General features: G+C 41.3%; 1 protein-coding gene across 2 annotated transcripts in view; it reads left to right on the forward strand.

The window, feature by feature from the left end:
- The first annotated feature begins 3719 nt into the window (after positions 1-3719).
- The window catches only part of PMEPA1 (prostate transmembrane protein, androgen induced 1), an 81121-nt gene continuing 72602 nt past the window's right edge, over positions 3720-12238 (forward strand). Inside the window, exon 1 of one of the 2 annotated variants that reach the window (XM_039343236.1) lies at positions 3720-4285. In XM_039343236.1, the coding sequence (XP_039199170.1) occupies positions 4183-4285 (103 nt within the window). In that variant the 5' untranslated portion in view covers positions 3720-4182. The remainder of the gene's footprint in view (positions 4286-12238) is intronic. The other variant, XM_039343235.1, reaches the window with a different exon arrangement.

Raw genomic sequence — 12238 nt, forward strand, 5'->3', positions numbered from 1 at the left:
GTCTAAGGTTATATTGGCTTTTTTGGCTGCTGCCCCACACTGTTGGCTCATAGTTAAGTGGTTGTCCAAATCTGGTGATGGCCATGAATTCAGATGGCTTAAGACTGGATTAGACAAAAGTGTGGGGGGGGGAGCTACCATTGCAACTTCAAATTTGGGTCACAGTCATAACTTCGAATGAGGACTATCTGTATAACAGCTAAAACAGGGGTTCTCAACCTTGGCAACTTTAAGACTTGTGGACTTCAACTCCCAGAATTCCTCAGCAAAGCTGGCTGAGGAATTCTGGGAGTTGAAGTCCACAAGTCTTAAAGTTGCCAAGGTTGAGAACCCCTGACTAAAACTAGGTGTGAAAACATTTCATGTTATGCCACTCTTCTTTCACAGTGCAATTCCGTGCATATCTGCTCAGAAGTAAATAACCCTGACTTCAGCAGAGCACTGCAACCTTCAAACGAAAAGGAGAGACTTCCTTTCTCTTTGATGCACCAATATATTAAATGCCTACGTGTGTAGCTTTGAAGGTATGACTAGCTCTGGCCATCATAAATGATTACAATTCAGAAGTCTAATACCAGAACTCTGTATCTTTTTAAGAACTTAAAAACTTAATGGATCCATCCAAATGTCCATCTCCTACAGCAGTCGGTGTCTGAACAGGTGAGTCCAGGAAGGAAAGTTTATAAAAGGGAGACAAGGACAAGAGCTTTCTTCCACTATTATACTTAAGCACCTACTACTAAGGGCAAGCAGTCTTTGGTTCTGGAATTAATTTACTGCTGTTGAGCCTAGCAGCCAAGGGTAGTTAAATTCTCCATGAATTTCTCAGATTTCTTTTTTAAATCATACAAATTAGCAACCCTGAGAGCAGCAAATTATTTATGTTATTGATAGAGGAGAATACTGTAGGTCAGGGTTGAAATGAAAGATCTTTGGTGCTCTCTGAGCTTGGTTTCATTACCCAAACTAGCATCATCAGTGGAATGACATCACTTTGATGATGCTACCTAGTTGGATAATGAAACATATGCAAGAAAACAATCAAGCTCAGGGAGGGTCAAGGACCCTCAAATTGTTTCTGTGTCATGTAAAGACATACTTTTTTTTTTTAATCCTGATTTTTTTTCTGTCTTGAGTTTTGGTGGATGGTTTTATGTTCTACTATATAAGACGGGGGGGGGGGAATCCTTTTTTACTGATCAGTTGTAGTGTTCATGCCTCTATACACCTCTGCTGTATTAACTGCTTTGATCCAAACTGAAAATCTCCAGTCACTCTAGTCTTTCTTTGTAAAAGAGTTGCTCTATTCCTCTCCCCCCCTCCTCAATAATTTGGGTTGTACTTGGGGTTCTGCAATATATTTTCCACTAGAACCCCAGAATGGATGTGCATAAGGAAGGATCTGGAGTACAAAAATCCCCATGACACGATGCAGCAAAGTGTTAGGGGTCACCCTACTTTTCCTGCCTTCCAATAGTCATTTTCCAACACAGTTCTAGTAGCAGTACACGAAGACATAACTACTTTGCCAGTTTTATTTTCACTTCCTTGAAAGATAATTAATTTTCCTTAATGCCATACACTAAGTTGGCCTTTTTCCTTAGAAATGGTTCAATAAAAAATATCCAAAATAATAATGTCATATTATATTGTTTTCATCAAGAAACAGCTACACAAATAGTTATTAGCTCTTCTACTTAGAAACAGCTTCTGGTGTGTTAAGAATCATATGAGTTGGTATTACCAATATTCATTAATACCAATTAATATTGGTAACACCAATTGATTAAACTATTAATACTTTAAATTTTCAGCTAGCTCTAGCTCTACATGTACAGTTGGCACATGACTGACTAAACTGTATTTGCATTTGGCAATGAGACACTGTGCAATAAAATATGTACACACTTACAACATCCGAATACACGATGTGATCCAAAGTATAAAGAAATGTTTATATGGGTAATTTTTGAATTAAAAGTTGTTTTATGAGTAGATAGGGCATTTCACAAAGTATCTGGTTTATTTATTTGGCTAGGATTCAGTAATCATACTGTAACTCTTGCAGGCAATAATTATGTTAGATGTCACAGCACTAAAATATTGTCATGTAGCACCTGGAAACTGGATATATTTAGGGCTAAATTTTCATTCAACTTTTTATTCACTCTCAAATGAGAGTGAGAGAGTGAGTTTTTAATGTCCAGTCTGACAGCCTGCTGCTATGAAGGCAGACTAGGTTTGTACATCACACTAAAACATGATTTACTTAGACACATTTTTTAATTAACCACAATTGGCTGGATTTCCAAAGCACCCTGAATCAAAATCAAACAAATCACATGTTAGTTTAATGCTCTACAACCAATATATTTTCAAAATTGTAAGCTATCCAGAGTCATTGACAGAGATGGGTGGCTACAGAAATTAGATAGACAGACAGATAGACAGACAGACAGGCAGGAAGGCAGATAGATCTCTACATGACAGCAAAGAATTTCTAGTTCTCTATCCCTTTGCTGCTATCTATCGGATGTCTGAATGGTTGGAGCTGAGATTTGGCAAAGCAAAGTAAGGAATCCTCATTTGATATCCTACCACTCCGTTTCCTAAATCCTAGATTATGGTGAAGCTTACTCTTAGAGTAAGGCGAATTCTTCACTTTCTAACTGGGGAGTCCGTAGTAGGAGTTGAGTGGCCAATAAATTCAAATAAACAAAAATTACTAGGATGGAACTGTAGGCTCCTCTTTGCATATCTGGAGGGGAGGATGTAAAGACTTCTCATTAGGTTAAAAGACCCCCGTTCATTCTGGGGGAGGGGGATAAATGAGGCTTTAGCAATGAGAAGGATCGGGGCAGTAATACAGATTTACCTAACCTGATGACTTCTAGATGTTCGGGGCTTCAATTCCCATAATCTTCCCAATCAGGATCTTTTTCTTTTCTTTTTTTAACCGATGCCCGCTGATTTGGTACAGCGGAGTATTTAGAGTCTGCTTCTCTCTCTCTCTCTCTCTCTCTCTCTCTCTCTCTCCCGCCTTTTCTAACAGCAACCTTCACTTACCAAGTTCGGTCCCGACGGAAGCCGGTTGTATCTCACTTATTCTTCGAAACTCGGGGATTGGGGCGATATAGGAACATTTTATTGACCGAAGGGAGAAAGAAAGAAAGAAAAGAAAGAGAAAGAGGGGGGGGAGAGAGAGAGACGGGGGGGGGGCAAGGGTCCTTTGCTTTAATACATAAGGAAAAGTAGATTGATCCCCATGACTCCCACCAAGCCATCTCCTTCTCTCGGTCCCCCGAAGCCCTGCAGAGTCCTCCTCTCCCTCCTCTTCTTTGCAAGGATGCTCCCCCCCCCTCCGTTTTTTTTTTTTCCCTGCCAGACTCCGAGCACCTTTGTCTTTAAGAGGCAGATCCGACAACCCGAGCGGAGGGAGGGGCCAAGAGGCTATCCCGCCTGCGATTGGGCAGCAGGGCCAGTCCTTCCCGAGCCTTCTCCCCCGCCCCCCCCGTACCGCGCCTTCCCCAATAGATTCCTTTCCTCCCCGCGCGCGCAGCCCCCCCCTTTCGAAAGGGCAGTTCCAGTCTAGCGTTGACGTCACCCCGTCTGTCTGCTTCGGTCTCCTCTCTCTCCCTCTCTCTCTCCCATCTGAAACTGAATCTCCTTGGACTTGAATGAGGAGCAGAGGACGGGGGGGCGGGGGAGGAGGAGGAGGAGGAGGGAGGGAGGAACTCACATCTTGCCTGGGCAGGCGAGCGCGAGAGAGGGAGACGGAGAGAGAGAAACAAAGTCGCAAGTCTGGTCCGCTCCGTGTGCGAACTTCTAGGTCTGGAGGGGGAAATGGGGGCCGAGCCGCACCTCTCAGAGCTCCAACCTTCTCTTACCAGCTTCTGATCCGAAGCTAGAGACACACATCTCTCTCCTTCTCTCCCCCCCCCCCCAAACTGAGGAGGGTGCTCTTTTTTAATGTTGGGGTTTTTTTCCCCCCCTCCTTCCTCCGCAAAGGTTTCTCTCTCTGTGTCACTCTCTCTTTTAAAGTCAGTTATATTTGCCTCGGTTTCCTCTCCCGTCTCTCAGCCGTCGTCCCCTCCTCCTGCCAGCGCTCCCGTCTTTATGTCGGGCTTCCCGGAGACCTTTTGAGGTCTCGCCGCTCCTTTTGTTTCTCCTCCTGATTTTTAAATGTATAACTTGATGGGTCTCAACAATACCGGCGGACCTAACCAGCCTAATGTCTCCTGTACTTGTAACTGCAAACGGTCTTTGTTTCAGAGTATGGAGATCAGTAAGTACTTCTTCGATTTATTTTTATTAACCATACGGTTCCTTCCGTTCTCTCTCTCTCTCTCTCTCTCTCTCTCTTTTTTTTTTTTTTTCTCCCTACTTTGGGGAGGGGGGGCGGAATTTGGATCTAGAGCGACCTGGCCGATCGCCTTGCGTGGTTCCCGCCGGGGAAATGCGATCCGGACTTTCCAAGCGCGTTTCACTCCCGCCGTCCCTCTGCTGCAGCTTCGGCCGAGGGGGTTGCTTCTGCGGCTTTTACGCGCAAGAAAACCCTCCGGGCGAACAGTTTTGTCCTTGTGTCAGAGAGTCTGAGACTTGCATGGCTTAGTTCTATTCCGCTCCCCCACTTTTACAACCTTCAGCCTTTTTTCCTCTTGCCATCCACCCCTCTTGCCTCCCACTTCCCTCCCCTTAAAAAGTTGCGTTTCTTGCAATCTGGGGCGCTTCGTTTCCTCTCTCTTGGACAACGTCTTCCCCCGGCAGAAAGCTGCGTGCCGTATCTGCAGTGGTAGCGTTCGCCGCTTTGCAACCAAAGCAGGAAAACCGAGTTGGTTTCGAGCGCGCGACAGAGGGGGAATTCAGCTCGAATCAAATCCTCCCCGCTTGGTTGTGTGTGTTGCCCTTCAGCTTCGCCGGCGGGACTGCAGGAGACGGAAGGCGGGGGGGGAGGCGGGGAGGGGAGAGAGGCGAGCGGAGTCGTTCCATTGATCGGAGCGTTCCGTTCGCGCTCGGGAGACCCAAAGGACCGTGGGAACGCGCCGGGAAGGCTCTCCCGGTCTGGCTGGCTGGCTGGCTGGCTGGGCTGCGCGCCTGGGTCTCCCCTTTAGGAGAGGGAAAAGAGCCGAGGACGAGGGAGGAGGGGACGCGATCCTCCCCAGTGAGTTTGATCGCCCGGGGAACTTTGTTCCCAAGCCAGACGGTAAAACAGCCTGTTCGGGCTATTTAAAGCACACGCTGGAATGGAGGTTCCAGCCAGCGAGCCGGGGAGATCTCGTCTCCCAGGACGAGACGCCGTCTTTTGGGTTTTTATTGTCGCTGCCTTTGGGTTGTTCTTTTTTTTTTTTCCCTCCTAAATTGCCTTCCTGCAATCTGCTGCTCTTCCTGAACTTTGCAGATCGGAGTCCCCTTTCCCTCCAGACCCTTCCCTTCCAGCTGTCCTAAACCGTTTGTATTAATAACTCTTTCAGCCTTCTCGGATATTTTATACACCTCCCACTCTTCTTTTACAACCATGCTTTTTTTACTTTATGGAAAGAGAAGCCCTTCTTTCTGTTTTTGTTTCTGTTTTCCTGGAGCTTTCGACTGATAGGTGACAAAAAAAATCCGTGGAGGTGATGGCTGAAGCCTCCTTCTCCATAGGCAGTATATCTTTGGGCTCCAACAGTAGAACAGGTCTGTGAGTTTGTGAGCTTAGCCGAGCAGTGTTGGGAACAGAGGACTAAGCTGGCTGTTGGTGAATTTTGATCTGATCCAATAGGGTTAGGGGTTGTGCCAAGAGTGCTTTGCTGTGCTCTGTCACAATTCTGGCTCCAGAGTTCTGTAGAAGGATACTTACAACCAGCCCATCATGACATGACAGAATAATTGTTTAGCTATTAAGGCACCTCACCAAGGAGTCTCGTGTATGTGATGAGAATGCAAACTGTTATGTCCAGCAAACCAGAATTTGTGACTATAAATAGTAATCACTCTGTCTGAGAAGTAGATTACAGCTCTGTCTAGCCTGTGGAAAGACTAAGTCAGACAAAGTTAGTCCCCCCCTGTTCCCCCCCCCCGCCAGTGTGTCTGTGCCTGTAATGATAACTAAGCAAATATACTGTCACAGAGTTCCTAATATCTAAAGGAATAACATCAGTTCTCTTTCCTGCCTACATTTGCATTTTATTCTGTCCTGTGGTCATAACAGCTCCAAAAGAGAGAGAGAGAGAGAGGATTGGACCAGAGAAGGGCTTTTTAAACATTTGCTGTTCTGGAGATGGAAAAATTGTTTCAATTTTTAAGGCTTCCATCCTATCCATAACTTAGACCTGAGCTCTGTTGATTACAGTGAGACTTCCTATTTAGTTGGCATGTCTGACTTTGCTTGGTAAGCAAAAAACTGTTCTCCAATTCTTACTTTCTAGCCTGTAATATTATGGACAAAAATTGCCATTCCCTGCCATTTTTAAATTACCCAACACAGTAAAGCATTGGGGAAATGCCCAGAACTGGAATATTTAAAATACTGCATTGTTGTGATGAATTTGGCTGATTGCCTCTTCTGTCTTTTTTTCTTGTAAAGGATCTGCTATTTAAACACAATCGATGTAAAAAAATACACGCAGTACATGGTCATACCCTCCTTATTTATGAGCCTGCCAATGCTCTTGATGTATCTACTACATCACAGATTCCCAGACACAGCAGGCTAATAATTATTGTGGAACAGTGTTGTCTTCTCCCCTCTGTCAGAGATGTTAGTGTACAATTATTTCTTCTTTAAAATCAGCTAATTAAAAATCAATGTCCATGGGAAATGTGCTTGTCCCCTCTAAATATCGCAGCCATTAAAATGAATGTTTCTCCCCTTTCCTGCTTTTACATGGAGTGTCCCTTTTTTTTTTTTTTTTGGCTGCGGGTCTTGACTGTTTACCTACCCAAAGATTCCCAACACAAGACAATATTTTCTTTGCTAATAAAAATACGTATGGAGCTTCTGTCTGTTATGTATTATACCGCCAAATGTTTGCCTCCCTTTTTTTCAGGGCTTGTCTATATATTTTTTTTTTCCTTTCAAATTCATCACCTTTATTTTCAGTTCCTTCCTCTCAGCTAATCAGCTGTAATGATGTTTTGGCTGACACAAGGCAGTCTCGTTAATTTAGTTGTCTGCTCTTTCAAATAGACTTCATTTCTCACTCCTGATGAAGTGATACTCAGGGGATTTCGACTTGCAAGGTTAGCATTAAGAGGAACAACATTCAATATGTAATATACATATAAAATGCATGCATTCTTTAGCTGTCAAGACAGGGAGGAGTGAAATGGGAGAGGGACTCATTTTTGCAAGCTGATTTTGACATAGTCTTCTTTAAAAAATGCTTTTGAATAAATACATTTGCCTGAATCTGTTGCGACTTCTAGATCTATTAATTAGAGTTAGGGAATATGTGCGCTTGTGCTTATGTGTGTTCATGTGCATTATATTTGGGGCTATAGCAAAATCTATTCCACATGTTTGTTTGTTTGTTTTTGAGACCAAACCCTATTCAAATTTCTGGAATCTATTTTCCAAAATTTCCCATTAAAAATGAAAAATGCCGTAAAACTATTTCCCATAGTCTAGTGCCATTCAAATACGTTGAACTATAATGCTTATTGTAACTTTCCATTTAGGAGGGTTGATATGAATTGTATTCCAAGACATAAGATAGGCATAGATTTAGAAAGCCTGCCTTAAAACTCTTTTCACTGCCCAGGTTACAATAAAAGTCACCTTGGAACTACTCCCTATTAAATAGGGTCTAATGAATATCACTGGAGTGCTTTACTCTGTGTATATGGATTAATACCCAAATATCAATTCCAGAAATAATATGCAAATTAGAATATACATGAGTGTCATCATAATGCTGCATCATAGATATCGAAGCTGAACATGAGTGATCGTGTCTTTTGGAATTCTTCTCCCTCTGTAGCTGAGAAATGAACTTAATTTTTTAGTTGATAGGCACTGCAAGAAGGTGGGAATAAGAATATCTCAAAAGCATTCAACCTTCCTTTGAAGGACAAAGTCTTGTAATGACAGACAGCAGGCGTTTCTTATTGGGAACCATTTGTCCTTTTTCCAAATTTTTGCTTGAAACTTGCACTAGGTTTACAGGATCACCTTACATATCCCTTCTTAATGTTGGAAACTAATATGGAAGACTATTGGGAGTTCGTTTAAGATTGACTTTGGGCAAGAAAACAATACAGTATTATGTGTATTAAGTCTAATGAAAAGCTTTGAATTTTGCATGTTTATTCCCAGTAGTATTGGCTGCAACTCAAAAGAAATTGAACTGGAAGTAAGTTTCATTAAACTCATTTCCGATTTACCAGATACGCCTATGCTTGCTTTGGGTCCAGGCACTAAATCACTGCCTTGTAATTTAAGATGATCCCTATTTGAAATGTTAAGCATTATTTGAAATAAACTCCACTTAAAATGTTGACTCTAGTATTTCAGTCTATATGGCTGAAATAGTAAGCTGATATGGCACTTTTTAAAATATGCAATGAGCTTTAAGTCTTCTCTTCATTCTGTTAGATGTTTGAATTTATTTTTTATACTGATTTCCCCCTAGCTTAATTAATTTAGAATTACTTCCACAATAATACTATCAATAATTGCTAAGGTTATTAAAATAATTGTTCTACCTTTAACAGTGGCAGAAAGGTCACCTTAAAGCCACTTATGTTTTGTTCAATAATATGATCTAATGGCTTCAGCAGGTGGCAGGATTGGCTGACCTTATCTGAGCTATGAAGCTAAGCAGAGGTAGGCCAGGCTAATAATTGGATGGGATACTGCCAGACAGTTCCATCCTGGAAGAAGACAATGGCCATGTTCTTCCGTACAATCCCATATTGTAGGCAAGGAAAATGGATGGACATATTGATGCAGTCAACCTCTGTTGAAAGGAGACTTTACAATTTAATAGTGGCATTCACAGAATCCAAATGAGGAAAAACATAGTTGCTGTGTTCAGATAAATACAGTCCCCAAATTAGGGTACAGGATGACAATCTGATTCACACAATATTCTATGATAATGGCAAGGTCCTCACAACATGTTATAGCATGAACTATCCAATCCTTTGCACCACCTGGTCTGTTGTATGAACTCAGTTAATACACAGAATGTTAAGGAATCATTGAACCACATCGGCATTGATAGATATGCATACACATACAGTTAATGAGAGAGAGAGAGAGAGAGAGAGAGGTGGAGGGTGGGGGGCCCAGTTACAGACATAGACACACACAGAAAGAAATGGAAATCTATTTCAGTTTTGCTGAAATCCTGGCCTTAAGTCTGGAAGCCAGTGGAAAAAGGAGGATTCTACAAAGGTCTAATAAATATCTCTTTGTTAAGGGGTTCACCTTAATGTGTGTGTTTGTATCCACATGTGGCTTAATTGCGAAGATTGGGGTTCAGAGTGGGGTCCAGAGTGGCTTTCACTGCATTTTAGCACCTGCAAACAGGAATTAGCCAGCTTCTCTCTTGCCTTCTTGAATGAGTCTTAAAAAGAGTCTCTTTTCCACCCCTTCCCTCCCTTTCCAAGTTCAAAGTCTTGACTACTGTACAGGCCAGCAAGTACTCTGACCCAGTATAACAACTGTTCATTGTGTGACGCTTTTCTAGGCAGCCAGACATCTCTGATGTGGTCCTAATCAGTCAGACAAAGTGAAATGAGGTCAAGAGAGTGCATGCTATTGGCAGTGTCTGGAAATAACAAATAGTTCACAATGGTAGATTAAGGCCACGTCTTTCTTCCATCCGCTAGGCTTCTGATGGTTGCTAGGAATAATTAATTCTATGTACTGACTCCATTCCTTTTCTCTGGGGATTTATTTGTGCAAGCTTTCTTAAAACAGGGCAGTTGTTTCAGTTGAATAAAGTTATGTTTCAGCAGAGATACATGTGCCTGAAAAATAACTATTAGACTCTTTTCATGTAAAAGTTTAATTCATTAACCACTTTGTTTTCCTGCATATTTCCTTTATGGTCTGTTCAGTTCATTTAGGTGATTTTTGAAGGTATCAGCCAAATAATTAAGATTCGGTTAATGAAAGATTCTCTTTTTAGAAGATTCATGACATATAAGTTAGATTCACATGTTACATTAAATTATAATTTCTTGAACCATGGATGGTTGAAGAAACCATAGCAGCTGGTTAATTTGTTGTATGGATGCAATTACTAGGTTTTCACCTGCTCTGTTTAAGTCTTGTGCAGAAATACTTTATTTTACTATTTATTGCTATTTAAGGTTGCTGAGCAGTGGATCTGCATAATATGAGAAGCCATAACTGCCCCAGATCATGGCTACATGGATTATGGATACAGATAGCCTTTTGCTATTTTTATCTCACAATCCCAAACTTCCCAGATTTTATTTGCTCTTCCATTGGTCAGTGAACCAAAGTCCCAATCTGTTTCTTTTGATTTTTACTGCATGTTGACACCATTGAAAGCATAGTTCCCACATTATACTAAGCTGTGATATGATTTGTTTATTTTTTATTTAAACTGATATGTAAAAGACACTTTGTAAACAAAGGATTTATAGTTTTGGATTGCATAAATGAGGACATTGCCGTGTTACCTTGGTAGTGCCAAATTGTGATTATACCACAGCTTTATTTGCTTCTTCAAATGTTTATCTTTAGCATGTAATTTCTCTTAGTCACTTATCCTGCCTTCCTAATGTTCATCTCAATCATCCATGAGACTCTCCCAATCTAAATTATTTTAATATCTCTTTAGAGATCCCCTCTTCCAAGCCTTCTTCTGCCCAGTTCTTTTCTCCAAATGTCTCCTTCTGGTTTTTCATTCATATTTTTGGGCTGTTTATTTTGTAACTCCTTGGCCCAGTTTTCAACTTCATCCCAGAACTCGAGAAGCTGCACCACATGTAAGGTCCATTCTATGAGCAATGAAACATTCTGTTCTTCCATGAAACCAATCTTTGCTGAAGACAGAATTGAACGCAAGTTGGCCTTCTTTACTATAGGAGAAGGAGCTGCCTATTCATCTACCAAGAATTTAACACAAAGGCCAAATCCCAAAGAACACATTGTGTCTTGGCGCAAAGTGCCAATGAATTCTCTATAAAGGATAGTTCAGACTGATTTCTTTTTAAAACTTGGATGGAAGATTCCGGTGCTGTTGGGGAGAAATTGGAATGAAAGCTTTTTCACAACGGAGCATGCTGGAAAGAAACCCAGCTAACACTGACCCTGTTTGTCTTTGCACTAAGTTGAGTTTGTTTCAAGTCAGCTCTTCACAGTCCAATGACTTTTTATAACGGTGGTTATCTATATAGAATTATGTTTATATTCCTCTAGGGAACTTATTTAATCATCAAGTATCTGTCTGGAACAATTCGAGCTTCCAAATTGGCAACATTTCTATATTAAAATGTTAATTTCTTCCTCAAAACTTCAAACAGTGTTTTGAACATTGCTACTCTCTGCCTCATGTTGATTAGCAGAAAATAGCCAGTTAGGAGGTTATTAATCTGAGCGATCTGTCTTGATAAATAGGTCTTGAGTGCTTTTTAGAAAGAACATGTACATTAAAAATCCCTTTGTTGATATGTGTAAGATTAGAAATATTCCCTGAATGGAATATTCCCAATGGAATATTCCCTGAACAGGCTTCTAAATATATGTGAACTAAAGATATTGAGTTGCCAGCAATTTAGACTGTCCTGAAATCTATGGGGAATTATTGAAGATAACAGTTGGGTCAACGCTGAATCCTGTTAGAGATACTTAAAGTGTTCAAGTCAAAAGATAACTCAGTGTTACTGAAAATAGTTGTGTTCAGGAATTGGAGGGACTCCAACCTGTGCCACAAATTTGCATTCAAATACAGATCCTTTTAAAGGGCCTTCAACTTGGAATATGGATTGATTCCAATATTAATAGGGCAACTTTCACTTTATATTTTGTACTTGTTTGAATCTGCCCATGCTAAAATTAGCCACTAGTCTGGGACTAAGTCTTCATTTCCAAAGGGACTGACTTCACACTGTGTTTGAAGGCCAGCTCAAAATAAGCAGGGTTGAATCCCTATTGTTAATTGATCCCCAGAACTGATTATGAGGCCAAGCACAGGAGCAACTGAAAAAGTATTGCAAGACCCCCCCCCAAAAAAAGCACTTTCCTTTAGATTTTTAGAAATGTTAGGAACAAGGTCTG

The sequence above is a fragment of the Crotalus tigris genome, unplaced genomic scaffold, assembly GCF_016545835.1.
Source record: "Crotalus tigris isolate CLP2741 ecotype Arizona unplaced genomic scaffold, ASM1654583v1 scf7180000017834.3080900, whole genome shotgun sequence".
NCBI classification, from domain to species: Eukaryota; Metazoa; Chordata; class Lepidosauria; order Squamata; family Viperidae; genus Crotalus; species Crotalus tigris.